The sequence below is a fragment of the Mus caroli genome, chromosome 13 (assembly GCF_900094665.2).
Source record: "Mus caroli chromosome 13, CAROLI_EIJ_v1.1, whole genome shotgun sequence".
NCBI classification, from domain to species: Eukaryota; Metazoa; Chordata; class Mammalia; order Rodentia; family Muridae; genus Mus; species Mus caroli.
In genome coordinates, this window is record NC_034582.1 from 51,201,201 (window position 1) to 51,227,893 (window position 26,693).

General features: G+C 52.6%; 1 protein-coding gene across 1 annotated transcript; it reads right to left on the reverse strand.

The window, feature by feature from the left end:
* Positions 1-15,024: 15,024 nt before the first annotated feature.
* Positions 15,025-21,353, reverse strand: Pitx1 (paired like homeodomain 1). Its single transcript, XM_021180701.1, has 3 exons — positions 20,706-21,353; positions 18,386-18,621; positions 15,025-16,579 (listed from the first exon to the last, which is right to left on the reverse strand). Exons 1-3 carry the CDS (start codon positions 20,872-20,874, stop codon positions 16,037-16,039), a joined length of 948 nt encoding a protein of 315 aa, XP_021036360.1. The 5' UTR covers positions 20,875-21,353; the 3' UTR covers positions 15,025-16,036.
* Between the last annotated feature and the right edge of the window lie 5,340 nt (positions 21,354-26,693).

Here is a 26,693-nt window from a genome sequence, read left to right on the forward strand (position 1 = left end):
GTGCCCCAGCCTGACAGAGACCTGTGGCTGGAGAGCCCCTTCTTTGGAAGTCCATGTTGATTTCCCCAAGGTTTCTGCCAAGGCATGCGATATGACCAGAGAGGTTGTATCAGGGAGTTCTGCCCAGGGGAGCCTCCTACTGGCCATGTTAGGTCATCTCCTTTTGGAGTCTACAGGAACAGCAGTAGCTCACCCTTCAGACTTTCCCCTCCCGTGCTTAGTTAAGATTTGCAATTAACACGGTGGCATTTTCTGTGTCCCTACTGGCCAAATGACTCTTGGAGGTGAAAATGCATAATCATAAGAATGCCATCTGAAGAGCCCCAGGGCCAGGCCAGGCCAGCAAGATTATAGATTGGGCCAGCTCAGTCCCTGTACTATCTACTTTTTTCTCATTGCTGTGGTCTATGCCCAAGCTCTGTCACTTAGGCTGTGTCACCTTAAACAGAGAAGGAGGTAGGATCTGAGAAAAGCTAAGGAGGGAGATTGGTACCCACACCAGGGTCCAGAAGCCCCCAACCATGTGCTGAGGCCAGGACCAGGAAGAAACAGAGGAGACACATCAGGACGAAGGGCCCATGGTTGGTCAAGGGGCTCTGGCTTGAGTTGTGGTGCCCTGAGGCCAGGGACAAGGAACCTTTCCTTCCATTGACATATGGATCAGTGCTTAGTGAGCTGTGCCATGCACTGGAGCTCCTATGATGGAGCTCAGAGTCCACTCTAGCAGTTCCACAAGGCTGTCAGTAATCTAGCCAGTCTCCTGTTTGGATGCAGGACGTACCTTCCTTTAAGAGCCCCAGATCATTTCCATAGGCAGACATCCATCTCCCAAGGACATGGGAAGAACTCTAAGAGCAAAGGTGAAGAGAAACAGCTACTGAGGTGACAACAGCTACCGTGAGGGCCTGTGGGGGTAGTGGATATCATCCATGTATCTTCTGGGTCAGAGGACTTAGTGCTGATGTGTCGGTGTGGGCCTGAGGTTAGGTTAGGTCTTTGTCCCTGTGGTTGGGGGAAGGAGTTTGAGATTTTCATGCCAGTGAGGGAGGAACTTGACCCCTTAAAGCAGGGCAGTTAGGCCCCAGGTAGTGGCTCCAGTTGGGGTCTAGTGTGAAGCAGGCGACTCTTAATTGTTGGCCATAAATGTCCCCCTAGCACAAGGAACATGTAGACACGCCTACCTGTTCCTGTCAGGAACCCGGGGGATTTCCCCAGGTATTTTGAAGTGAACAAAACCCGGAAAACCTTGTCCCAGGAAGGCCTGCTGGAAACTGTGCAGCTTTGGACACAGGGCGTCTGTGCCTTTGAGGCCACAGGTCCAGCCTCTGACAGTGGAAGGGAACTACCTGCTTAAAAAACAAAACAAAACAAAACCAAATTGAACATGTGTAAGAGGGCAAGGAAAGATGTTGCCTGCCCAGGGTTTGGTGTTTCCTAGGGCTTGGTCCTCTCTGCCCCCACCCCTAGCTTGTTAGGGTGTAAGGTGGATGGGAGGGAGGAAGCTGAGCCTAGCTAGCATAGAGGGTAGGAGCCTACACAGGGCCCGTGTGAATGTGACTCCAGAGAGAACCGGTTCAGGATGTGAAAACAGAAGCTCAGATTTGGAGGTCAAGGCCCCAGGTGTGTGGGTCATCAGATGTGGGGTGCATGGGTCACCGGATGTGGGGTGCATGGGTCATCAAACAGGGGTGCATTGGCAAGCCACCTTTAAGAACAAGAAATCTCTGGAGAGCAGAGAACTGGGCTTGAGTGCAGTGCTCAGAGCTGGCCCAGCCCCACTGGCAGAATAAACCAATGGCTGTTTGGCAGAGAGTCCCAGTGCAGCTTTTCTATTTGGCTCTCTCAGCCTACAGAGCAAACACTGGCAGTTTGCAAGTCCTACTTGGGTTCTCACCAATTCAAACAGGCTTGGCCAAAATTTCGATTGATTTGCTTGGGACAGAAGGAGTTCTGCTTGCCGGGACCTGGCTGTAGAAAGTAGGACTCACTTCCCTGCCCCAAACCCTGGGATCGCATGGGGTTGTCCTGCATGCAACTTCTGCTCATGCCTGGGCCCTCCCTCCCTCTGGCTCACAGCAGGAAAGATGTGGACCTAACCGGGAGGTGGGTTTTTGTTTTTATTTGTTTTTATTCCCTGGACTGACTTTGGGTCCACCAGCAGTTCAGTGGTGTGGAGGCAATCTCTGTTTTTCCATCAGCCATCCAGAGCTTGGTAACTAGACACTAGGAGCAGCACACCATGCTTCAAAGACAACACGGGGCCTTGGAAACAAAATGGGCCTTTGACAGGCAATGGTCTCAGTGGCACAGAATCATTGCCTGCTTCTCACTCTGTCCTGCACCCCACATGGGGCTGCTTGGTTGTTCTGCAAGCACTTGAGGAGGCCAAGGTGACTGAATTCCTTGTCAGAAAGGAGATGTGGACAGAAAAGAAGGGATTCAGTATGACTGACACACCACCTCTAGACTGCTCCTCCTGGAGAGAATTTCATTGCTCTTGGTTGGCTGTGCCACCGTTTCCTGTGTGCTGTTTTAATTTCATTAGAGGCGTTGTGCGTCAGACTCTGTAAGAACTGTGCTGTACAGGCCCGGGTCTTGGCTAGCTCCTGATTAGCTCTCCTGTGATAGAGAGCCAGGGTAGTAACAAAGCAGGGAGTACGAGTGGACAGTAGGCTTGGAGCATCTGCCAGACAGCAGTTAGGGAAGGGGAGAGGGAGAGGGGACTGGAAGTGTCCTTCTGGCCTGAGAACTGGATCCCTGCTGTTCTCTGGGCAGGGTAAGAAGTCATCATTGGGATTTTTTTTTTTTTTCTCTTTGAGACTAAGTTTCTCCGGATAGCCTTGGCTGTCCTGGAACTCCTTCTGTAGACCAGGTTGGTCTTGAACTCAACAGAGATCCACCTGCCTCTACCTCCTGAGTGTTGGATTAAAGGTGTGTGCTACCACTGCCAGGGTTAAGTTGCTGCACTGAACTTTTTGATGGGGCCCAGTGAGTAATATATTAGACCATGCGGAGGCTGGATTTTATTTAGATTATATTAAAGATCCTCTGGGGCATAAGTGTCTATCTTGGGGAGGGGGAGCTTGCCTAGTGTGCCTGGGTTTCAAGATAGAGATGTAGAGAAATAGAGAAATGAAGATATAGAGATATAGGTAGGCAGGCAGACAGACAGACAGACAGACAGACACACACACACACAAACACACACACAGAAAGAGAGAGAGAGAGACACACACACACAGAGACAGTGAGACAGAGAGAAGACAAGATTATCTTTAAACTGGGAACTGTTAAGAAGGTTGGACATGGTGGTAGATGCCTTTAATCCCAGCAGTCAGGAGGCAGAGGCAAGTGGATCTTTGAGTTTGAAGCCCGCCTGGTTTACATAGTGAGTTCTAGAACAGTCAGAGATAATGTAGAGAGGCCCTGTCTCTCAAAAACAAAACAAAACAAAACAAAACAAAACAAAACAAAAGCAAAATAACAAACAAGCAAGAGGACATATGGATTAAGCCTCCAGTGGACACCAGAAGCCATATCTAGTGTCCTGGAGGGTGGTGACACCAAACGTGGCTGGCTTTTGCAAAATGGAACTGATGGAAAAGATGGAGAGTGTGAGAGGCCACAGGGGAATGAAAACTTTGTTTTTCAGCCCTAAGAAACAGGACTGACTGAAGCCTGTGCATATGGGCCACAGGGAGAGGGAGGAGCTGAGGGCAGAATCTCCCACTGTCCCCGGACCCTACCCAGGGTAAAAAAATTTTTCCAAATTTGATGCTGAGCCAGAGGAGGAGGAGCCTAGCGAGCTCAGGCCAGGACCACAGGTTCTTTCTGTCTTTATTGGCTGAAGAAGCCCTGCCTTCTGCTTGCTTGTGCTTCTGTTTATCAGCCACCTAAATGTGGACAAGTTTAAGCATAGCACACAGTCTCAGGCATTGTCACGATTCCCATGCAGCAGGTGGCAAAACTGAGGTTTGAAGAGGTGGTGTAATCTATTCAAGGTGGTACAAGCAAGGAGTCGGTCCAGCCCAGCACGCCTGGCTCTGCAGCCCCTCTGCGCGTAGCAGCCTCCAGAGGAATCCTCAATGCTTTTTTATAGGTGGGCAGGCTGGCACTGAGTGAAGCCCATGCAGCCAAGATCAGCACGCAGGCATTTGGTATCTGAACCCGGGCCACACACGTACCCCTTTGTTCTGGTGGAGCACAGAGACCTTTTTCTTTCTCGTTAAAACTCTTTCTCGAATGTTAAAATTTAAGCTGTGATTCCTTCTGACTACAGTCTGCCTGACTGGGAGGGAGGGAGGGAGGGAGGGAGGGAGGGAGTGGGGCTCACACAGGCCTGGCTTGGCTAGTTCCTTGGCTTGTCCCCAGTGCTTGGTAGGGCCCTCTGAAGTCTAGTCCTGGAGCCCCAGGAACCCTAGAGAGAGAGGACCACAGGAAGCAATCAGTGTGTGAGGAGAGGGTGGTGACTGTGGTGCCTAATCAGGAAATTACAGCCCAGGCAGAGAGAGGGTTTGGCCTAGGAGGTGCCTTTCCCTGGGCTTCTGTACAGCAGAACCACATGGAGGCTTGGCTGTGTACAAGTGGGTGTGTTGAGCAGGCACAAGTGGCTGACCAGGCAGGGTTAGGGAAACTCTTTGGAGGGGAAATGGAGGGCTGGCGGGTGGGCACGGGGAGGAGTCATAAAAGCTGCTGGCATTTGGGTGGGATGGAGTGTTTTTTTTTTTTTTTTTTTTTTGTACCTTGTTGCTGTTGTTTTTAACCAACTCTTGCCAGGAAAAGGGAATAAATTGTCTGTTGTGAAAAGCTACTTGTGAAAAACTGTACATACACGAGGCATGATGCCACCCTCCACGCCCCCACACCCCCACACATACATATACACACACATACATACACACACACATACATATACACACACATACACCACATACACATATACACACACATACACACACACACACACACACACACACACACACACACACACAGTGGCAATGAGTTTTCCACCCCCTTTCAGATAACAGAAACCATAGATTGAACCTAATGCTGGTCTGGTTTGGAGAATGGGTTCCCTTTGTCTGCATTGGGTAACACAGAGGGGGTGGCCTCATCATAAGGCAATGTGGGTTTGTTTTCCTACATGCCCAGTGGCAAAGGCAGGGGATGCTGAAGGAGGCTGCTCACCGTGACTGCATTAGAAACAGGGCAGGAAGGAGGAGGCCTCACCTCATACTGAAGGTGAGAAAGTGGGCTGAGTTCCTGTAAATCTGTACACGTGGCCATTAGGAGAAAGAGTTTGTTGATAAAGGGTCATCTTGGTATTTAACTGGCTGAAAAAAGTGGCTTCTAGGGCCACCATTGATACCACAGGCATCTGTATTGAGAAATATAATTGTGGAAATCATAGTTTGGGGGCAAAGTGTGTCCTCACTCATTCTAAAACTTTATGGATAGTAAGAACTAATCGTGTTTTATGATCAGGAAAAAGTATGCATTTTTTTTATCCTGAAAAGTATGTTAAGGGACACGCGTGTGTGTGCTTGTGCATGTACCTGACACTGCACATGCACCTGTGTGTGCACACCTGCGTGTACACACCTATGAAAGGTGAAGGTGTTCCAGGCAGAAAGAAGGCAGGCTCGAGTGTGCAGAGGCTGGGCGAGGGCTGAGGTGTATGTTGGTGAGGTCACGTGGAGTTTACAGTGGGAGGGGTCCTGTAAGGGACGGTAGAGGGGAAGTGGATGATTGCAGTAGGACCCTGAGGGCCTTGAATGTCTGTAAGGGGGCAGTGACCTGGAGGTAGCAGGATTCAAGGTTGGCTCCTGGCATCTAAACCTCCTAGTTCTGCTCTCTGTCTCTTCCAGGGATGTCCCCTTGCCTGGCTCAGATCTACCTCAACTGCACACTTGTTCCCACACCTGCTTATCCTTCAAGGCTCAATTACATTGCCCCCTCTTAGACGAAGTCTTCCCAGATTACTCCAGTTATCCTTGGATTTCTTCCTTCTTGCCTGTTTACCCTTGACTTTTCCTATTTTTCCCCCATACTCATTCTCTGTGTAGACATTTCTTCTAGAATTACCTGGATATGGGAGTAGACTGAGAGGTTGGGCTTTAAGAGCTAGATGCCTGAGAGATGCTGGCTTTAGAATCTTGACAAGGGAGAACTATGGCTGCACATAGACCCAGTGCTTATTTAGAGCCTACAATGTCATAGACATGATGACAAATACCCCATATTACAGACATGGACACAGGCACTCCATAGATCACATGGAAGATATGGGTCTGGGCACTCCACAGGTTACACCGCAGTGAATATCAACACAACAATGCCGTGTGCTATCCTAAGTGTCTGCATGGCTCCAAAGTGTGTGCTCTCAGCTCTTGTGATTGTCCTGTCTTTGGTGGTCACTCCAGTGCTGGCTGAAGGAAGCAGCAAGGTGGGGCCTTCCCACACTCTATTTGTTTAGGACTCAGGTGATCTCGAAGAAGGGAGGGGATTCCAGCTCAGTCAGTGGGAACTCCGCCCCTCCGGGGGGGGGGGAGTCCAGGATTACTCATTCGGAAATTCTGCCGGGGTCAGAGGTCGTGAAGAGGATGAATCTTGTACATTGAATTCAACAGCCCCTACCCCACCCCCACCCCTGCCAAGCCAAGCCATGCATACTGGTGTCATGTACTTGACGATAGGAAACTCCAGTAAGCATCAGGTGGCTCCAGGGCCTGCTCTCCAGTGAGAAACTCAAGGACTTCCAGAGAACCAAGGGTCTAATGTTCCAGTGACCTAACAGACCGAACTTGCCAAGCTCCCCCAAGAAATGGCAGTTGCTGAGTGGCTGGAATCTGGGTCTCTGCCCCCACCCACAGGCTCCCGAGGTTCCTTTTCAGTCCTCACTGAGTGGGTATCCCTGCCTTGAGGGGCTAGGGACATCTCAGGAACATGATGAGCTGTGGGGATGCTGCATCTGTCCCTCCGGGCTCTGGACTAGGAGAGAGCCAAGAAGCTCAGAGGCAGCTTAACTACAGATGTGTAGCTGTCCCCACAACAGCCTTAGTGGCTCAACAGGAATGCTAGCTTGGGGTGGGAGTGGGGGACCTTTGGCCATACTTTCAAGGGGTTGGGGACTTTCATATGACATACCCTTTATCGTGTGCATGCACACATCTGTGAACATGTGTGTGCATGAAAGGCTGCAGTGGGGGGTGAACATTTCTATTGTGCCCTGGGAAGTTCCCAGAGAGACCACAGGCAGGAGTGGTCTGAGGAAAGCCTGGCGGGCCTGTCAGAACCTGGCAGGCAGAGAGGTGCCCAGGCGCTCTGAGGTTGCAGGGGCATGCATGTTTGCCACTTTCCATGAGGCCGCTGGGATGTTCAACGCCTGGTTCAATTAAATGGGTTAATAAGCTTTGTCTGATTGTGATGGCTAATAAGAACATTATAACGTGATAACAGCAATAATGGTGCTGCAAGCCACACTGTCTCAGGCACACAGAGAAGTACAGCGCACGCCCACTTTCCACTCATAAAACTCCACTTTTCAGAGTTGTTCCAGTCCAACTCCCTATAATTTGTCCTGAAAATTACCAACACTTAAAAAAAATTGGTCCATTTTGCATGCATGCCAAGTTCAAGTGACTGTGACTTCCTCCCTGTGTCTGAGATGTGAAAAGGGGGAAGGGAGGGGCGGGCAGAGGAGCCCTGGAATGGTGGCGAGGAGAAGCGGGCAATGGGGAAACCAGGAAGCAGGGCATGATGGGAGAGGAGGGGAGCAAGGTTTCTTGATTCAGTAAAAAATGTCTTTCTGGAATATTTCAATTCAGCTTACTCGGGCAGAGAAATTAGGAATGGTAGACTTGTTAAGCTAAGGAAGAGTGGCTATTTTTAGTAGTGTTGTAAAACCTTGGTAATTTGGACCTTTTTCATAAAGATTCCGTGAAGATGCTGGCAGGCACGTGTGTGCGTGTGTGCATGCATGCTTGTGACTGCCCCCCTCTCTCTCTTTCTCTCTGTGTGTGTGTGTGTGTGTGTGTGTAGCCAGGTAGGTGACTGAGTTGGGAGTATAAAGTTGACTTTGAGGAACAAGAAGAGGAGAGAGATTAACACGGTCTCAGCGTCTCAGCCATTCCCCATGATTCTCATCCTGGCCTGTGGTTGGTGTTTATTTACTCAATAACTCTCACACCACACTGCTCTGCCCAAAATGAGAATCCCAAGGCACTCAGTACATTTCATTTTATTATGTTTCGAGTCAAAGTCTACTAGCCTTGGCTGGCCTGGAACTCTATGTAAGCCAGACTGGCTTTGAACTCAGAGACCCACCTGCCTTTGTCTCCTGAGTGCTGGGATTCAGTGTGTGAGCCCCGATGCCTGGCAGCTTGCTGCACTCTGGGCAGGTGCCTTGGGCTGAGCACATGGACTGGGCAGAAGTCCTTTAGCTCTATCCTGCCGATTATAGGTTTTTCCATTTTTAAAATAATATTTGTCGCTTTATTTCATTGTTTTAAAAGTAACACATGTGAAAAAAAAAAAAGAAACTTAGAAAGGACAAATGAGAAAAACCTTAGTTCTCAGCTTCCAAAAGCAGCAGGCATTAGCACTTTGCTGGAACTTCTCTGAGTGCAGATGACAGTAAAGTAGCCCCGTGCTCTCCGATCATGGTGTAGCTGCCTTGCTTAGTTTCTTCTCATTGTTTTCTTGCTTGACGAGGAGGTGTATTCTATATGTCCATCCTTTTTCTTGCTCACAGTCGACAGACACTCCAGGGAATGTTACAGGTTCCTACTGCCATGCCTGCTGCAGCAGCAGATGGAGACTTGGAGTGAGGACCACGTGTGGAGCAGCCTATTGCTGGTACCCCACCAGGGTTGCCAGCTGAAAAGGGCTGGCTAACTAACCAGTGGAGGGCTGGCTAAGCAGCAGAGGGCTGGCTCTGGAAGTCGACTTTACCCTGGGAGTCCTGATCCAGGAATCTGGATACCTCTCTGGAAAAGGCAGGGATATAAACACAGATATGCTTTTTTTTTTCTCCCATGAAATTTAAGTAACATATTAAGTGACCATTTTGATCTTTTTAGTGGGTTCCTGTCAGTGGCAAAAAGTACATTCACATGGCTGGGCAGTCAAGCATTACCAGTATCTGTCTCCCGAACCGCCCGCCTGCCCCTCTGAAAGGCTGCGTTTAGGACATTGTAAACTCCCCCGTTGTTCCTCTCTCTGCAGCCTCTGGAAGGCACTGTGCTATGAGCTTGTCTATTCTGGGTACGGAGAATAAGTGGGATCATAGCCGTTCTCTCGTGTCTGGATGATTTTACTTACCTCGTGTTAGTGTTCCCTTCTTAGAGGCTGGATAGGATTCTATTGTATGGTACGCTGTTTTGTTTAGCCATTCACTGGGGATGGGCAGAGGCTGACTCCTCCTTCCTGCTTTGGCTATTGTGAACACGTTTCGATACTGCTGTGGGCATGACTGAACAGACAGTTCTTTGACTCCCTGCTTTCAGATCTTGGAAGTCCATACCCAGAAGGAGAGTTGTTGGATCACGTTAATTCTGTGTTTATGTGTGAATGTGTGTATGTGTGTGTATGTGTGTGTATGTGTGTGTGTATATATGTGTGTATGTGTGGATATGTGTGTATGTGTATGTATGTGTATATGTGTGTGTGTGTGTGTGCAGATGCATGCGTATGTGCATTGGTGGAGGTCAGATGTCAACCCAGGTGTTCTTTGGGAGCTACTTGTTTATCTGAGATGGGATCTTTCATTGACCTGGTGTTCACAGGTACGCTAGGCCGGCCGGCTACGGAGCATGAGGGATCTGCCTGTCTTTGCATTTCTGCCAAGGAATTACACAGATACACCACCATGCCATGCTTTTCCCTTGAGTTCTAGAGATTGAATTCAGATCCCCCCCCCTTGATGACTGAGCCATCTCCCCAGCCCTCGAGATTTAATGCTTTGTGGAAGCTTCTAGACCACCCCTGGCAGTTCATGCTTTCATGTCTCCTCAGCAGTAGATTCCAGCTTCTCCTCATGACACTGATGTGTTCAGGTTTTGGTTTAGGTACTAGCCGTTCTTGTGCATATGAGTCGATATGCCAGGGTGGTTTTAAGGTACATGTCTCTGACTAGTGATTTGGGCACTTTTTCTTTCCCTTTATTGGCCATTTGTGTCATATTCTGTAGAGAATTCAAAGCTTCTTGGCTATGTTTTAAATAGGTTTCTTTATTGTTCGGATATAAATTTTCTAAGCTGCCTGTGCTGGTGTGTGTGTGTGTGTGTGTGTGTGTGTGTGTGTGTGTGATGAATGGTGAATGGATGGAGGGAGAGGGAAGGAGGCATAGAGAGGCAGGGGCAGAACAGGAGGAAGAGGAGGAAATGTTGAGATGCATTGCCAAGTGTAGGAAAAGGGAGGACGGCCCGTCAATTTTTTTATACCACATTATTGACTGAGTCCGTACTGTATGAAGGACACTTTTCCATGTTGCCTTTTGTGCCTGGGTAACTCAGGTCCCTATGTCGTTCTCTGGGACTGCAGTGGCTTGCCCAGTTGCCAATGCTAGTCTGTAGGAGTTAGTGATAGGGCCATATACACCGTAGTCAACTAGTTGAATATCCGAGTCCTACTGTAAGGTGTGCATCCAGAGAGATAAATTCCTGGACCAACCTACCTCTCTCTCTCTCTCTCTCTCTCTCTCACACACACACACACACACACACACACACACACACACANAGAGAGAGAGAGAGAGAGAGAGAGAGAGAGAGAGAGAGAGAGAGAGAGAGAGAGAGAGAGAGAGAGAGAGAGAATTGAAAGAGTTAAGTAGTGCACACTGGTGGAGGATAGCACAGGGCCATGCCTGGGTCAACAGAGCCTCTTGCCCTCTCCCACACCTACATGACTGTAGTCCCTCCAGATGTCTGAGGGTCTCCAAGGTGCTTTGCAGCTATTCTGCAGCTGGAAACATGTTAATGGTCGCCAGCTAGACAAAAATCTAGATCTTGCAAAATAGCACAGAAGATGGTAGGTGATGGGGACCAGGGACAGCTCTGCGGGGTGGGGGTGGGGGGCTTTCTGGAACAGAGGCTGTAAACCCCTGTGTAAGAAAGAAGAAAGAAGCCGCAACACCACGGGGATGGGGATGCTTGGTTTTCAGGGCTGGTATCCCAGAGTCCTTTGTTTTTCCCTGGTCACCATTGCTTATACTATCTGCTGCTCTGCTGCTCTCATGTAGCCCTGGGCTCAGGAGAGCAAATCCTAGAGCTCAGGGCCCTTTCTGTCTGTCCCAGAGCCCAGATGAGTAGAGCCTCTTCAAGGGAGTAAGCGGTTTAGTTTCTTTTCCCACCTGCAAGTAACGTCATGTGAATACAGAGCACAGTCCACAGGGGTAGAACCTAACCAGGGAGCCTAAGTTCACGTCTGACTCTACTCCATATTTGTTGGCTTATTTTGGGGGACTTAACTGATTCCCAACTCGTCCTGTGAGAAATAAGGCAGACGGGTGCTCTGGTTCTTATAGTGTTTGTAATGAGGTCTGGTGTTCAGTGAGCGCCCAGCATTAGTGAGTGAGGTGGTACAACAACAGAAAGTAGCCAGGCAGTTTCACCCCAGGCTGCCAGGAGCCCCCAGAGGAGACCATGTCTGTGGCTCATGGTTCCCTGGCAGGCTAGTGGGTGGGAGGGATTGAACCTGGTTCCTCTGGGTGTTTCAAGACCAGGATGGGGCCTTGGGAAGATTGTGGGGGACCTGCCCCCCACCTAGGTTGGACTACTGGGGTCTAAGACTGGGAGGTCTTCTGGGATAGAGGGGGAGGGGGAGTGTGGTCAGCAGGATTATCAGTTATGACTCACAAGGACATCCTGTGGCCCTGAGAGACCCTATAAAGAGATGTGACTCAGTTGGTAAAAGGCTGGCCTAGAATGCATGGAGCCCTGGGTTTGGTCCCTGTCACTTCATAAACCAGGCATGGTGGCACACAGTTGTAATTCCAATACTCCGCAGGATCAGAAGTTCAAAACCATCCTCGGCATGGTGTGCTTAAGGCCAACCTGGCCTATATGGGACCCTTTCTATAAAAAATAAAGCAGTATTCTTCCAAAAAGACAAAACTAACAAACTAGCACAAACAACAACAACAAAAAAAAAAAACCCACATCCAAAACAGGAAGGAACTCTGGCAAAAAAACCCTATTTCATGCCAAGTGGGGATAGGGGCACAAGACATCCAGATTCTGGACACTTCAGTGATACCACTGATAACAGTCCTAGCTATTCATAGGAATAATGTTTATGCATTGAGTGCGTTGTCTACACCAGCACCCTCATTGAAGCCTAATGTGTATGATCCCATAGAATTCTATAAACAGGAGAATGAATGTTTCTTTTATAGAAGAGGCCAGAGAGGGGTAGAAATGTTAACGTCACCTCAGATGTGGGGGCTAGAACCCAAACTCTCACTTTCAAAGACAACAGTACAAGTTCCTGTGGCCAGATAATAAGCCTCCAAATGCAGAGGTCGAAGGTCATCGCCTCCCCCCCCCCCCCCCCCCCCGGTCGTGACGTGGTTTATCTCACCTGAGATGGAGATCTCCCAGGCAACAGGAGTTACCCTTCAGGGCCTGGGCTCCCGGCATGATGCCCAGTCTGGCAGGTCTTTTAACTGTGATTTCTCTATACCTTCCAACAACTCTGGTAGCCAGGCTCAGAAGCCTGTGGCCCCAAGGGACAAGGTGGTCCAACGGGCATCATCTAGCTGGAAAGGGAGCAGGTCCCTGGGGCTGTACACAGTGATGATCGGACCTAGCTTCCCTTCATTGGCCTTCACTCCTATCCCCGATTTTCAATCTTTCAAAGCTGTGCTGCCTTTTTGGTGTTCGCTCTGTAAGGACTAGGGAAGCCCAAAGCCACACCGCTGTTGACTTGGAGAAGGGTAGTTCTCTGTCACCTGTGTTGCCCTTTAGTGGGTGGCCAGGGGCAGCCCAGTGTAGGGGATAAAGAGTGGGCACTGGCTCTAAGTTGACCACGTGAGGCAATCTAAGCTCTTGGGATTCACCAGGGAAAGGAAATAAAAAGGACCCTTCCTACGGGGCTCTGTGCAGGCGAAGGGATTCAACAATCAGATGTGTATACAGCATAGGACCTATGCAGGTTCAATCAATGTTTGTCTTTGCTACTAAGGGTAGCAGTGAGGCCACCCCCCACCCCCCGAACAGCCTTGCCTGACCACCCTGCTGAAGGTAGGACTCTCACTTTTTCCTGTTAACAGCCTCGGTGTTTCTTGAGCACACTTTGTAATTACACACTGAACATGTGTTTACTTGTTTGCGAGAGTGGGGCCAGGACTTCTCTCCTGCCCACTCCCTAGCACCAAGAACAAGATCAGAGTCAGTGTTGACTGTCCCCTCCACATGTCCCTCTGGCCGAACAAGCAGCTTATTTATTTTTATTTTTTTGGAGACTATGACTTTCAGACAGTCTTCCCTAGCCCCCAGGAGTTTACTGCAGGAGGGAGGGGCGGCATGCTTTGTGTCAGAGCAGCCATGTGCGCTCACCCACCCAGTGTGGGCCTCACACCCCAGTCAGCTCTGTGGCCAGGGCTCAGGATGGACGAAAGGGTCATCATAGGACAACTTCTGTCCTCTACCATCTGCTGCTGTCTGGTCTTGGTCCCACAGACACATGGATTCTCCACCCTGTGTGGTAGCTCCCTCTCACCTGGGCTTGGCTTTTGTGTTTCTCTCTGCTTGCTTCCCACTTTGTTACAGCCCCAGTCTCCTATGTCTCCCTTGCCTCCTGGCCTCAAGTGAGACCAGAACCCACAGGCCATGGCAAATGTGTGGGGCTGGGGGAGGCACTCTGTGAATCCAGATGTGATCTTGTTTATGTTTCCAGAGAGAGGAAACTGGGGACAGTTGCTGCTGGGGGAGGGGTGGCCAGGCTGCAGCCCCCTACCCCAAACTTCCCTCCCGTTCCATTCTCCCCCAGCCTGTGTATCTGGCCTTGGCTATCGAAGAGGCCTATACTGCAAGTTCCATAGCTTCGGGCTGACCTGACCTCCAAGGAGGGCCTCTCCATGGGTTCATCTGAGGGAGAGAAGACCTGTGGAAAGATGTCTGGCTTTGGAATCTCAAGGCCTATTTGCTTAGTGTGACCTTGGCTGGGTTAGAGACTCCCAGGGCCTGGGTTCCATCTGCAGAACAGAGCCAGGTCGGTGATGACCTGGTTTGAGATCGCTCTTCCTTCGTGACTAATCCTGTGGCTGTGCCCATCCCAGCCAGGGCTTGCCTGAGTCCAGCTCCAGGGCAGTGCCAATCTCCACCACAAGGTGATACTGAAGTGGAGCGGGAGCCCCTCCTCCCTCCCCCGCAGCAGCTGCAAACATTTTGTTTTGCCATTAGAAGTGACTTACTTAAGGGAAGCAGAATTTTACAGGCAGTTTACAGGCTGGTCTTGTTCAGTAGTTTCCAAAAGCCCGGGGGTGGGGGGCAGAGGCGGCCAGCAGCCTCCATAAGTTGAGATAGAGGAGAAGTGAGAAGTGAGCCTGAGTGGACACTTTCTCTTAGAGTCGCACGCCCCTAGGTGGAAGCTAGGAAGTAATTGGGGCACTAGGAGAACAGGCAGAGGAGTCCGGCCAGACTGTGGAGCATCCGGTGCCCAGAGCTGGGCTCTAAGGGCATGAGGGGATGGGGCCACGGGAGAACAGATAGCCCCAGCCCTAAACGGTCCTCAGAGAGTGTGCCCCTATGATCTAGGTCAGTAAGTGTTCTCACAACACCCTGGGAATCTGAGGATCAAGCCGGCAAAGCTTGTAGAACTCAGGGTGTCTAGAGGGGCAGAGGTGTCTCCACCAGGTCGCCTATCCTCGCTGAGAGGCTGAGCAAAGGAGCTGGTCAGAAATAGGGGTGGGGAACCCCTGCCCCGGTCTTCCCCGCACCGCCCTCCGGGTCAGGGAGGCTCAGTTCTCAGTTCGGTGTCGGCCTCCCCCTTCAGTTGAATGAAGCAGCTAGGGCTCAGTGGTGCTTAGCACGCTCCGACTATGGTTTTAATAGACGTACATGGACAAGTTGATATAGATTTATAATTCTATACAGTCAGTCCGACATACACAGGGACGCTGTAAACGGGCGCCGGCCGGAGAGCGGGTGTGCAAAGTGGGCGGGGGCCCTGGGGCTGTGGCCCCTCGCTCTCCTGACTCGACTCTTGCACGGGCAGGCGGACAGTGGAGAAGGGGGATGTTCGCTGGGCCACCTCCTGGACCCAGAGTGGAGCAGAGGGCCGGGCTAGCGGCTAAGCTTGGGGCTGGGGAACTCAGAACTGAGCCCTTCTCCTCCTGCTGCCGGCTGGCCGAGGCCAGCTGCGGCTCAGTGGCCTCAAGTGTGCGGCTCCAGAGCTCAGTGCTGCTGGGCTCTTCCTGGCATCCCGGGGCCTTAGGCTAATTCAGCGCAAAGGCCGGATCCCCGGCGACTCAGCCATCCTCAGCCAGGCGCAAGCTCCAACAGGGATCCGCGCTTGCGTGCACTCGGACGGGTCGGGCTAGGAGAGGGCGCCACGGTTCTTGACCGGGTGAACGATCCCAGGGCCTCCAGGTTCCCTACATTCAGTTCACGGGTTGAGGCGCTCCGGCGGGGACACACGGCATCTTCTCCTAGCGCTGGCTTCTCCCTGCCATGTCCCATTGGTGTAGTGGACAGCTGGGATCCGGGGTTTGAACGCACCATCTGCGCCATCGCCAGGGACATTGCAACTTACCCCCACCTCCTGCATTTTTCTCCAACGTCTTTTTTTTCTTTTTCTTTTTTTTCTTTCTTCCCCACCCGACCCCCTCCCTTGGCTTGCTTTCTTTTCTTTTCATTCGTTGGGGGATAGAGAGGGGGTCCGGAAAAAGCAAACACAAAACCAACCTGGAGGCGGGGTGGGGAGGAAGGGGCTGCGCAGAGGTGAGGTCCGAGGAGCTGCGAGCGCCCCGCGTGCTCCCGCGCGCTCCCTTCTGTGCGCCTTGCTGGCCGGCGGCCCCGGGGACCAGGCGGGGCGGTCAGCTGTTGTATTGGCAAGCGTTGAGCCCCGACGCCGGACCCTGCAGACCGCCATAGCCAAACGACGAGTGCTGCTTGGACTTGAGCCGCAGGCTGGCAAGGCTCGAGTTGCACGTGTCCCGGTAGACGCTGTAGGGCGAGGCTGGGGTGCCGTAGGGGCAGGCGCCCGGCGACATGGCCGAGTTGAGCGAGGAGCCGGTGAGGTTGTTGATGTTGTTGAGGCCCGAGTTGGGCATGCCGGGCACGGCGCCCGGGCCCATGCTGGACGGCATGGTCATGGAAGAGATGGAGCTGGGGGCCGAGAACATGGACTGAGAGGACAGCGGGCTCATGGAGTTGAAGAAGGTAAAGCTCTTGGTGGACAACGGCGCCGGGGCCAGGCTCTTGGCCGCCCAGTTGTTGTAGGAGTAGCCGGCGGCGTACACGTCCTCGTAGGGCTGCACCAGGCCGCTGAACTGCGGCACGTAGCCGCCCTTGCACAGGTCCAACTGCTGGTTCCGCTCCCGCTTGCGCCATTTGGCTCGGCGGTTCTTGAACCAGACCTGGAGAAGCCAGCAGGAGAAACGTCAGGGCCGCGGTGGCCAGGAAGGGTCCTCACCCCTAACTCTGCAGCCTCCTCTCCTAATACCCAGTATTTTCTTCGGCCTCTGCCGAGATTTTCCGTAATGGTTCCCTTCACGTCTCCAGAAAATACGAGCCCTCTCCTCTTCCCCCACACCTCCCCCGCTTTTTTATCCTCTTCCCCAAGTTAAATTTATTTTCTTTTTCTGACTCGGGTTCACTTTTGTTTGAACAAATATTCGTTTTCTTTTCTCCCTCCCAACCTGTCTTCTTTCTGCCATCTCTCTCCAAATGGGGTACCACCACCCTCTTAGTAGTTCAATCTTTTTCGTCTCCCTCAAACACAAAAAGTATTTTTCTTCCCCAAAACTGACCATTTCCGATTTTTCAGACGAGTTTCGTTGTTCAAATATTTTGTTTTCACCGGCATTTATAACATTTAATAATTTTTCTCCTCCCAAAATGTAAATTTTTGTCCACTTCTTGACTCTCTAAACTCGTCTGGTTTTTTCTTTATTTCTTGCCCCCATTTTATTCTTTTCTAAATATTTAGTTTATCCCTTCTTTCCAGATATCTGACCCTCACTGTTTCCCTTAAATAGTCGATCCTTTCTTTTTCTAAATGCCCAACTTTTTTGCTTCCCTTAAATATTTAATTTCTTTCCTGCTACCTAAATATAATCCAAATACGTTTCTCTGCAAATATTTAATTTCTGTAAGTTTACTAGTTTCCCTCTAACCTCCACCTCTGTTTTCTCCTAAAAACTTTGGTAAGGACCACTTTTCTCTCCCTGACCACGTCTTCCCCGACTTCCCCTATCTTCCCAACATTGGCCCCCTGACCTCCTAGCTCATTCTCCAGACCAGGATCCCTGTACCCCAGCCTTTCCCAGGCTATCTACCCAACCCCACACCATCCCTACTCCCATAAACCTGGGCAGGATTAGTGAGCTCCGAATTACAGGGTGAAGGTCTGCTGTGTCCAGGCTCCCACTGGGTCGGACCAGCCTCACTGGGGAGGGCTGAAGGTTGGGCTTATGGCAGGGGCTCTGTGAGGCAGGTGGGACTTTGGTCTGGCTTGAGAAGTGCTCCCAGTCTGATTAAATATTTGCCCACCCAGGGAAGAAATGATTTCCTTACTTCTCCTGAAGGAGCCAGTAGCATTTGCTGGGAACTGTGGAAGGTGCCAGAATACAGTGTGGCCTTGGGTCTGGGACCTTACGTCTGTAAAGTGTAGTGGAAGGGCCACTCACTATCAGCGTCCCCGCTCCACATGACCCCAGACCTACAGCGGGAAAGGGCATTAGGCAAAGATCCAGCTAGTACCTGGCTGACTGGCCAGAAAAGATGGAGACTATTCCAAAAACAGTTTGGAGAAGGGAAATAGATCATAGTTCCAAGAAGTTTGAGATACCCCAACTCAAGCACCTTTCAGGCCTCTCTGAGGCAGCCAGGCACGACCTGTCTTTCCCTTTCGTTTTCCAGGGGATGAAGGCTTAAAGCTCCCGAGGTCCTTAGCGGCAGAGAATCCTCTGCCCAATCTCCAGCTCTGAGTAATTCTGACAGGGTTCAGGGCAGGGATAGGGTCTTCCGACAGGGGCTTGCAGTAGCTCCTGCGGGACAGGTAAAAGGGCTCAGAAAGCAGTAGCCCAGGGACCTGGCTGACGCGGGTGGCTGGCTGGGGCCTAAAGTGGGGTCTCCTAGGAAGCAAGGTCCGCGAGGTCAGAGTTATAAGTCTAAGCTACTGAGTGCCAGCCGGTAGCCCTCTGCATGCGCCCCACGCTCACCCGCACTCGCGGTTCAGTGAGGTTGGTCCACACCGCGATCTCCTCTCTCATGCTCATGTCGGGGTAGCGGTTCCTTTGGAACGTGGCCTCCAGCTCTTGCAACTGCTGGCTTGTGAAGTGAGTGCGTTGCCGCCGCTGTTTCTTCTTCTTAGCTGGGTCCTCTGTGCCGCCGCCGCAGCCAGCACTGCCCGCGCCACCATCCTCTGGCCCCTTGGCTTCCCCACCGCGCTCCTTGTCTGCAGCAGGTAGGAATGGGCGCGAGTCACCTCGGGCTAACACTATCGCGCCTGGTCCCGGCTCCACCGAAGCGCCTGCCGTCAGCGGTGGCTTCCCTCCCTCCATCCAGGGGCCCTGGGAACTGTTTCCCCGCTGGAAAGGGCGGGTCGGGTGCCGGTCCTCAGTAAGCACCCCTAGATCTGGCGTGCCGCCGCAAAGAGCCCGGGAGCCCCATCTGGGCCTGGGTTCCCAGCTAGGCAGGGCCTGCTTCTGCAGCTCGCGCTGGCTGCGGCCCTGCTGAGACTCTTGAAGGTCTAAATCTGAGCGGACACCTCAGCTTTCCTGGGGCATCAAAACTTTCCAGCTGAAGCTAGCATATCTGTGGGGTAAGAGCCATGTAGTTGCCTGGAATGTTGTTCTTGCCAGGGCTGTGTCAGAGCCGCAACTTAGCTTGGATCCCAGCCTTACCGGCCTCGGATTCTGAGGTCTAGAAAACCCTCCATTTGCAGCCTAGACAGACATATTCTGTCTAAGTGACCCGGGCCTCTCTGTCTCTTTAAAGCTACTCAAGATGCACACAGTAGTCAATAACATTCAGACATAACGCAAAGGAACTACAAACCAAGACGGAGCCCTAGAAAAGCTCAGAGCTCTCTCCCTAGAAACAGAAAGGTGCACAAACCCTCAGGGCCAGGCAGGCAGAACCGGAGCAAATGTAGATCAAGAAGTCAAAACCGTTTCTGTGAACACACCCCTAAACTAAACACACAGCCAAATGTGTATAAACTCCAGTCAGATGGCCATTTCTCTGGGAAAAAGAATCTATGCATCACTGCAGATAAATTTTAGACTCCCTCACACAAACACTGGGAGAGATACTTTCCAAACCCTAGATAAATCCATTACAGCGAGACGATTTAAATTCGCAAAATAAAACTGCTACGAATGGATTGGGGGGGGGGCAATCTCAGAGAAATGCGCCATTTTGAATTGACTTTAAAAAAATCTCTCCAAGTAACTTGTGGCATGTAGGTTCTTTTAAATTTCAGAGAAATACTCCTAATGAATTGTGTCAAAGGAAGCATACAGTTAAAATTGTTAATTTATCCCTGTAGATTTGATTTGAAAAATCAATCTCTACAGTTTTTTTTTTTTAAAGCAAACACCACACTTAAAACTTCTAAAAACAAAAGTACAGTCAGAGCTTTGTTTTCTAACCAAGCAAACAGAGGCTGGAAGAAAGTCACTTAGAGATGCAAAACAGAAACAAATACCGATTAAATAAACGTGGAAGAGATGCCCAGGGCTGGGGATGGCTGTTCCAGGCAGCCTGGAGATCTGTGACTATTTGGGGTTGGGACCCCCGCGCACAGCCGCTCCAAGACAGGACAGGCCTGGAAACGGACATGGCCGAAGCCACCCAGTCTCGGGCCCAGCTCAAGAGATTGGGGTTGTTTTGTTTTGTTTTCTTTTTAAAAAGACAACTGGAGGATTTGTGGAGTTGAGAACCCACCTTCGCTGGACCCCTGGTGGCTCTGGGCTAAGGTGTCCACGTGGGCCAGGATCCCCGCTGCAGCAGGGTTCTGCCGGCTCTGCCGGGAGTCAGGCCGCGCCTCCTAGCTGGCTGGCTCTCCCTGTCCTCCGAGCTCGAGCCCGGCTTTACGGACCCCTCTTTTCTAGCCTGCTCTGTGACCCCACCTCTTCTTTTAGGATTCTTTTCTCCATCTGTCAAGGTGTCTCTTTGGGCACTTTGTCTGGCCATCCCTTCTATTCCCTGCACATCTGCTTCTCGCCCTGAGCCCCAGCGGCTCCTCAGCAACCAGTTAGGGAAAACTCAACTTTTTTCTCCCGCGTGCTATCTGCTCCTGCTCCAGAGGGGCTGCCAGTCCCACTCAGGGCTTGGCGTGTGGGGACTGTTTGGAAGTGACTTCGCGTGTGCGTGAGAACGCGCGTGTAAATTTCCGTGTTCATCGTCAGGTCGAGACCAGGGAAGAAAAAGAAAGCTCCTCGCTGTGGAGATGCAGAGGGGACCCGGCTGCATGCCAAGCCGCCCGGTGTGCGCGGAGGCAGGATGCCCGCCGCGGGTTGGGGGAGCCGCGTTTACCTGGCAGATCAGCGTCGGAGGATTCGCTGGCGGAGTTCTCCAGCGGCTCCCGGGGGTCGGCGGCGCGGGCCAGGTGGAAGCTGGGCCCCATGTCGTGCGGTGGTGGCGGCGGTGGCCGCAGCCCCTCCGGTAGCCTCTCCAGGCTCATGCCTCCCTTGAAGGCGTCCATGGAGGTGGGGACCGCAACGGGCGCTCCAGGGGCCGGGGCTGGGAGCTCCCGGCCGCCCAGGCTGCGACCTGTTGGGGACAAGAGAGTGGCGCCTAAGCGGCTGCCCCCCAGGGCTGCCCGCGCCCACAGCGACGCCGCTCGAGCTCCATCGACCTCTCCGGGCTGCGGGACCGGGTTCGGGTCTCGGGGCTCCGCCACGCGCTCCCGCCGCTCCGGCCTCAGCTGCCCGGCCGGCCCGGGCCCTAGTTCCGATTCGAGGCCGGTTTCTAAGGCTCGGGTCGGAGCCCGCAGAGTCTGTCTGAAAACGACAGCGCGCGCCGCCAGGTTCCAGCAGTCCCTGCGCCAGGGGTGGTGGGTGGGGTGGGCCTCGGTGGGAGGGGGCTGGGAGAGAAGGAGGGAGGGCGCGAGCGAGTGAGCAAGCGAGCGAGGGAGCGGGCGCGGGCGGAATCCAGCCCCGAGCCGCCCGCGCCGCGCCCTCTCCGCCGTCCTCCCTCCCTCCCTCTCTCTCCCTCCCTCCTTCCCAGCCTCGCCTGCGCCCTCCCCGTCGCAGCCACCTTCCCGCCGCCTCACCTCCCCCTATCTCCCGCGGCCTCACCGCGCCTCTCCCTCCTTCCCGGGTGACACACGGATTTCTCCCTTGGCCGCACAAAAGAAACGCATCTGGCCAGCTAGCCCCGGGCGGCTGGTGCCCACCTTGGGGGCCCCAAGTGACTTGTTTCGCTGAGAGTCAACTCCTGTCTGGGCCGCCTCAAGTTCCCAGCCACTGGAGAACAACTTAGAATGAGTGAAGGTTCGCTGAGCAGGATCGCTCTGAGCCGGCGCCTCCAAGCCAACGCCAGGGCAGTCAGTGGCAGAGCCGGGGTGCCGGTTCCCGGTTGCTGCAGCTCCCAGCGGTGTCGTCCTCGAGGGGCAGACGGGCCCCTCCTACCTCAGTAGCTTCTCCCAGGAACTCAGGGCCGGCTGAGTGACAGCAGCCTGCGAGCTCTAATGGGCCCCGGATGCTGTCTTCTAATTAGTTTGGACCCTCTCCCCTAAGGCTGCTCTCACGGCCTTCCTCTCTGCACCGCAGTCAATTTTCCGGAATTGGGGTAGAGATGACGGCTTCTAATCAGACGAAACGTTTCTGTTGGCTCTAGGCCATGGCGAGTGGGATTGGAGACCCCAAGAGCCCAACCAGACCCGTGGCCTTTCCACATCCCCCTTTGTTTTGCATCTCCAATGATCAGGTCTTTGGCAGCCACCAGGTAGGCCTTGCCAGCCTCTGCCCTCCTTTAGGGTAACTTTGCTCCAACGTGGGGCCTACTTTCTGAATTCTCAGGGCTTCAGCAGAGGCCTGGTAGGCCAGGTGACTGACGTCTCACAACCCTGGGCTGGGAGCTTAGGAAGCCTTCTGTTTTCTCCACACACTGCTAGGAAACTGTAGCTCCAAAACTCCCCCCTCCCCAAGCAAAGACTTTACCCTCTAGGCTCACAAGAGTGGTCCCCTCCTTAGCTCCTCACGCTCCAATGAAGTTTGTCCAAGGATTTTATCCAGCAATTGTTAACTGGCCCAGGGACTTCAGCTTCTTGAGTAAACAGGTCACAATTGAGGTGGCCCTGACCTGCCTCTCTAGCCACGGGAGGACCCCTAGGCTGTCCCTGGGCCTTACCTGCAGACCTCTCCCCTGAACCAGCCACTGATGGGGTAGACTAGGGCTTAGGAAAGAAGCACTTCTCTGTTCTCCAGTGCTCAGAGCCCAGGACATCATCTTCTCCTGTAGTCATTTCTTGGGTTGGCTCTACAGGTGTGTTAGTGGTGGGGACTGCATGCTCTGCCTTTGGTCCTCCTCCCACCTTCTCTACCACCAGAGGGAAGTAGCTGGGCCCTGGATGGGTGCCTTGTGAGAATTGTGGGGGCAAGGGCAGACATGCAGGGTGGGGCCAGGACTGTCTCATACTCCCTTGGCCTTGCTTCAAGGTGCCCAGCTCCTTAGGGCCAGGTCTATTGTGGGAGGCAGAATCTGGGCAAAGATGGAGGGAGGATGCTTCCCAGCGAGTTGACTAAGGCCCTGGGGACTCTTGATTTCTCCTTGCAAGTGAAGCCCACTAGATTGGAATTACCTTGACGAGGGGAGCGGTGCACAGGGACAGCTGTGGCCAGTGGCTCCACTTTTAACCTCACTTCTTGGTTTAGCAAGTGCCTCCTTTCAAGGAGATACCTAGGTACTTCGGTTGGTCCACGGAGCTACACTACCTCCCTCAGAGAGCAGCCTGGATCACACAAGGATGGCAGTGCACACCTGTACATCTGGACCCAGGAGGCTGTGTACGGGTGGACGCACACATGTGCTGTTTAATGTCCAATTGGATAGCATGGAATAGGAGGTCCATCAAGTCAGATCGAGGTGGAAACACCTGGGAGTGCGTCTCAGACAGGGATAGGAAAGTGGTGAAGTTAGGTCCTACAAGGACTGTATGGAAAAGCATCTGCCGTTCACATCATCATTGTGTTAATACATTGGCAGTGTATATTGCAGTTATTAAGCTATTGCTGTGTGCCCCTCTGGGCCCAAGCCTTTAGCACTGCTCTGGGTTAGACACAGCAGTCTTTTTATTTGGAGATATCAAGGTTTGCTGTGTGGGTGGAGTGGTCTTCAGAACCTTTCAGATACTCCTTCTGCTATCCTCATAGACCCCGAGCCCCAAAGAAGCACTGAGGCTAATGGGGACTGCCAGAGGAGTGTGTTTTTCAGTAGCACATATAGTGATCAAGGGGGGTGGGGGTGGACATGGGAGGGCCAACAAGAGGCTGTGCCCTGACCCTGGGCATGTTGAAGAATGAGACTAGCATAAACTCTCTGCTCTTCCACAGCCCCCTCCCCTCCTCACTCACTGTCCTAGTCTAAGCAGGGGCTTCCGGTATGCACATGCACATACACACCGGGAGGAAAGCTACAATCTTTCTGGGGCAGAGGCTCATTCACAGCCCCCTTCATTTTGATGCGTGACTTGGACGAGGTTTGAGGGTTGACCTTCAAGTGAATCTCAGTTCTGTTCAGTATGAGAGTTGGCCTCCAGATGGGGCAGGAGGGGTGGAGGGAAGGGGGCTCACTGAAGCAGGTCGAGTTCTATTCCACTACCCTCCCCACCTGTGCAGAGTCCGAAATATTTCTCTGGCCTTCAAGAAACCGGGGAGGCGGTGATCTGGAGAAGCCTGCATTGTTGTGGGAGTTAGAGGAGAGACAGCCCAAGGACCTGTGCTGATCTGGGCTTAGTCAAACAGAATCTGGCAAAAGGATAGTTTAGTAATTTAATTCTTGAGTGGAGGACTCTCATGGTCCCTATCTGGGTATGCTGCCCTAAAATCTGTACTCCTGGAGAATCAAGGGATTTTAGGGAAAAGGAAGGAATGTGCTATGGCTTGCCCCCAGGGCCATCCGTGATTCCCCGGGACATTCCAACCCTAAGCCTCTTAGGCTGTGGAGAAGTTCAAACTAGAAAACCCAGTTTTTGGAGTGTATCTGGGGACCACCTACCTCTTTCTGCCCCATCTAATACCCCCTCCCCAATAAAAGCTCTTAGTTTTTATTTTTTTCAAGCAATTATAAACACCTAGTGCCCAGGTGGAAATTGGATCAAACTTGGAGGATTTTGTCAGTTTCCCAGAAGGTTGCAGCCTATTGAAGTTTCTTTGAGGGATGTATGGGAATCCTGACTGCTGGATAGGACATCAGCCACCAGCTACAATGGATGTATAGGGCTTGGCTCTCTCCATGGCTGATATGGTCTGTGACTCTCCACTCTGGTTTTCACCCGTCTGCCACCAGGTTTTCTGATTCCAGAAGAGCGGCTGAGCTAAGGGAATATAGGGCGGCTAAGAAAATGGTAGCGTTTGTCACCCCGCTCTGGAGTAGAGGAGGACCCGCTTTTGTTTTCCACTCTTCCCAGAGCGGCTTTCTTGGGAGCCTGAAAGTTATCAATTGCCCGTGTTTCCACAGAGTCCTCAGACCCTACTTTTTCTCTCTGGTGGAGGCACCAAGGCCCAAAGCCACAAGGGAATGGGCAGGAACTGGGAGTCTTCTCCCAGGGTGCCCTGCTGCAGGTAGTTTGTGTCTTTACCCTAGACCTGGCCAGTCCCTTAGTCCTCCATCATTCACAAGTGGACAATAACCTAGGGATTTCTCCAGTTGCAGAGATGCTAAGATAATATCTAAATCTTCATTTCTCATAAATTTGGGATATATAATATATATATATAATATCTATAATATATATATTAGATTTTGTTGAATTCCTAGATTAGAAAATAATCTTGGGACCCAGAATTTTAGCCTGAGATTTCCCCTACAGTGATCAGAGGTGAACTTCAACCCCCCCAAACACACCGACCCAGGCTTTGCTTCAGCGTTAATCAGCCTCAGTGTGAGAAACTGGCCAATTTTAGAAACTGAAGACCCGGTTCTAGAGAAACCATTGTGTGTTCAGAGATTCTGTATCAACAACCAAACCCAGGAGAAGCATCGGGAGCAATTTTATTGGACTTTACGAGGTGTATTTGGGTTTTCTCTTAGGGGAAGTAAAAGTCCGAACTATGCCGCAGGGAGCAGGCCACCATAGGCTGGGATATCTCTGAAGGTGACAGCGGGACATCGTGGTCCTGGGCGAAGAAGTCAGGACTTTGGCCGGTCCCTACTACTTTTTGGCAGCATTGCTACCCTAACGAACTAACGAACAAATGAAGCAGTTTCGTTTGGGAAAAATACCCTTGTGACGCGAAGCTATGTCTCAAGTCCTCAGCCATTCCCAGGGGCCAGCGTTTCCATTCGCGGTGGGGCCCCATGCCTGGATGCCGCAGCTGCTAGTCTGCTCACGGGCCACTGTCTCCCGCAGGCCCTCGGGAAGCACTGCCAGGGGCTTCCAGGGCTGCGCCTTTGCTGTGCCTGAGCCTGTGCCCTGGACACCGTAGCCCTCTGGGAGTGTGGGGCCGAGGCACAGAGTGGACCCACCCGTAGGTGAGTTAGCATCCGGTGATGGCACGATCAATCTGGCCCGCAGGAACCAGTATCTCCCGCTGCCTCGATGGTCTTGGCCTCCTCTCTGCCTACGACTGTGAGACCCCCTCGCCCCAGCCCGGCGTCTCTTACCGTACGGAGGCAGCTCTGTGTCTGAGGCTGGTCGGCTCCGGGCTCGCCCGCTGCGGACTCCGGCTCAGGTGGCCACTGGCTCTGCTCTGCGCGCAGTGTGGGTCTCCGCCAGTTCGGTTCGTTACATCCTAGCGCGCAAGGTCCCGGCTGCCTCGGTTCAACCCGCTCCTCCCGCCGCCGCCCGTCACCCGTCGCCCGTGGGGAAGGCGGGGACACCGGCCGGGGAGGCGGGAATGGGGGGGTGGGGAGAAGCGAGGCGCTCGCCTGGACCCAAGGGGAGGGGGCGGCGCGGAGTCCCACGGGCGTGGGGCCGGGGCCTTTCTCCCCACGCAGGAGACGTCGGTGCAGCTCACCGCCGCAGTCGGGGCCGGGGAGATTGCCCAGGACTGCATGCATAGGGAGGGGCTCAGCTGTGGGTCCCCTGAGATGCCTCGGGTCCCACTGGCCTAGGGACTTTCTCCCGGGTCTCTGTTTCCCACCTGGCACTTGAGGGACTTGTCTGATTTCTAGGTCCCGCCAGAGTTTTCCCGCGTCCTGTCAGGTGAAGGTCAAGCCGGGTCTATCATTTCCCACTTTTCTGCCTGGCTTGAGGAGTGTTTTCGCCACAGATGTTGTTATCCACAGAAGATTGAGGACAAACTTGGGGGGTTTCTGTGTGCAGGGGTGGGCTGTGCTAGGGGCAGCCTCTGGTACCTA

Coding starts and splice junctions, on each gene's coding strand:
- Pitx1 (XM_021180701.1), bottom strand. CDS start 20,874: ATGGACGCCTTCAAGGGAGGCATGAGCCTGGAGAGGCTACCGGAGGGG. Junction 18,622..20,705: donor CTCCGACGCTGATCTGCCAG/GTAAACGCGGCT, acceptor TACCTGCTGCAG/ACAAGGAGCGCGGTGGGGAA. Junction 16,580..18,385: donor TCACTGAACCGCGAGTGCGG/GTGAGCGTGGGG, acceptor TGGCTTCTCCAG/GTCTGGTTCAAGAACCGCCG.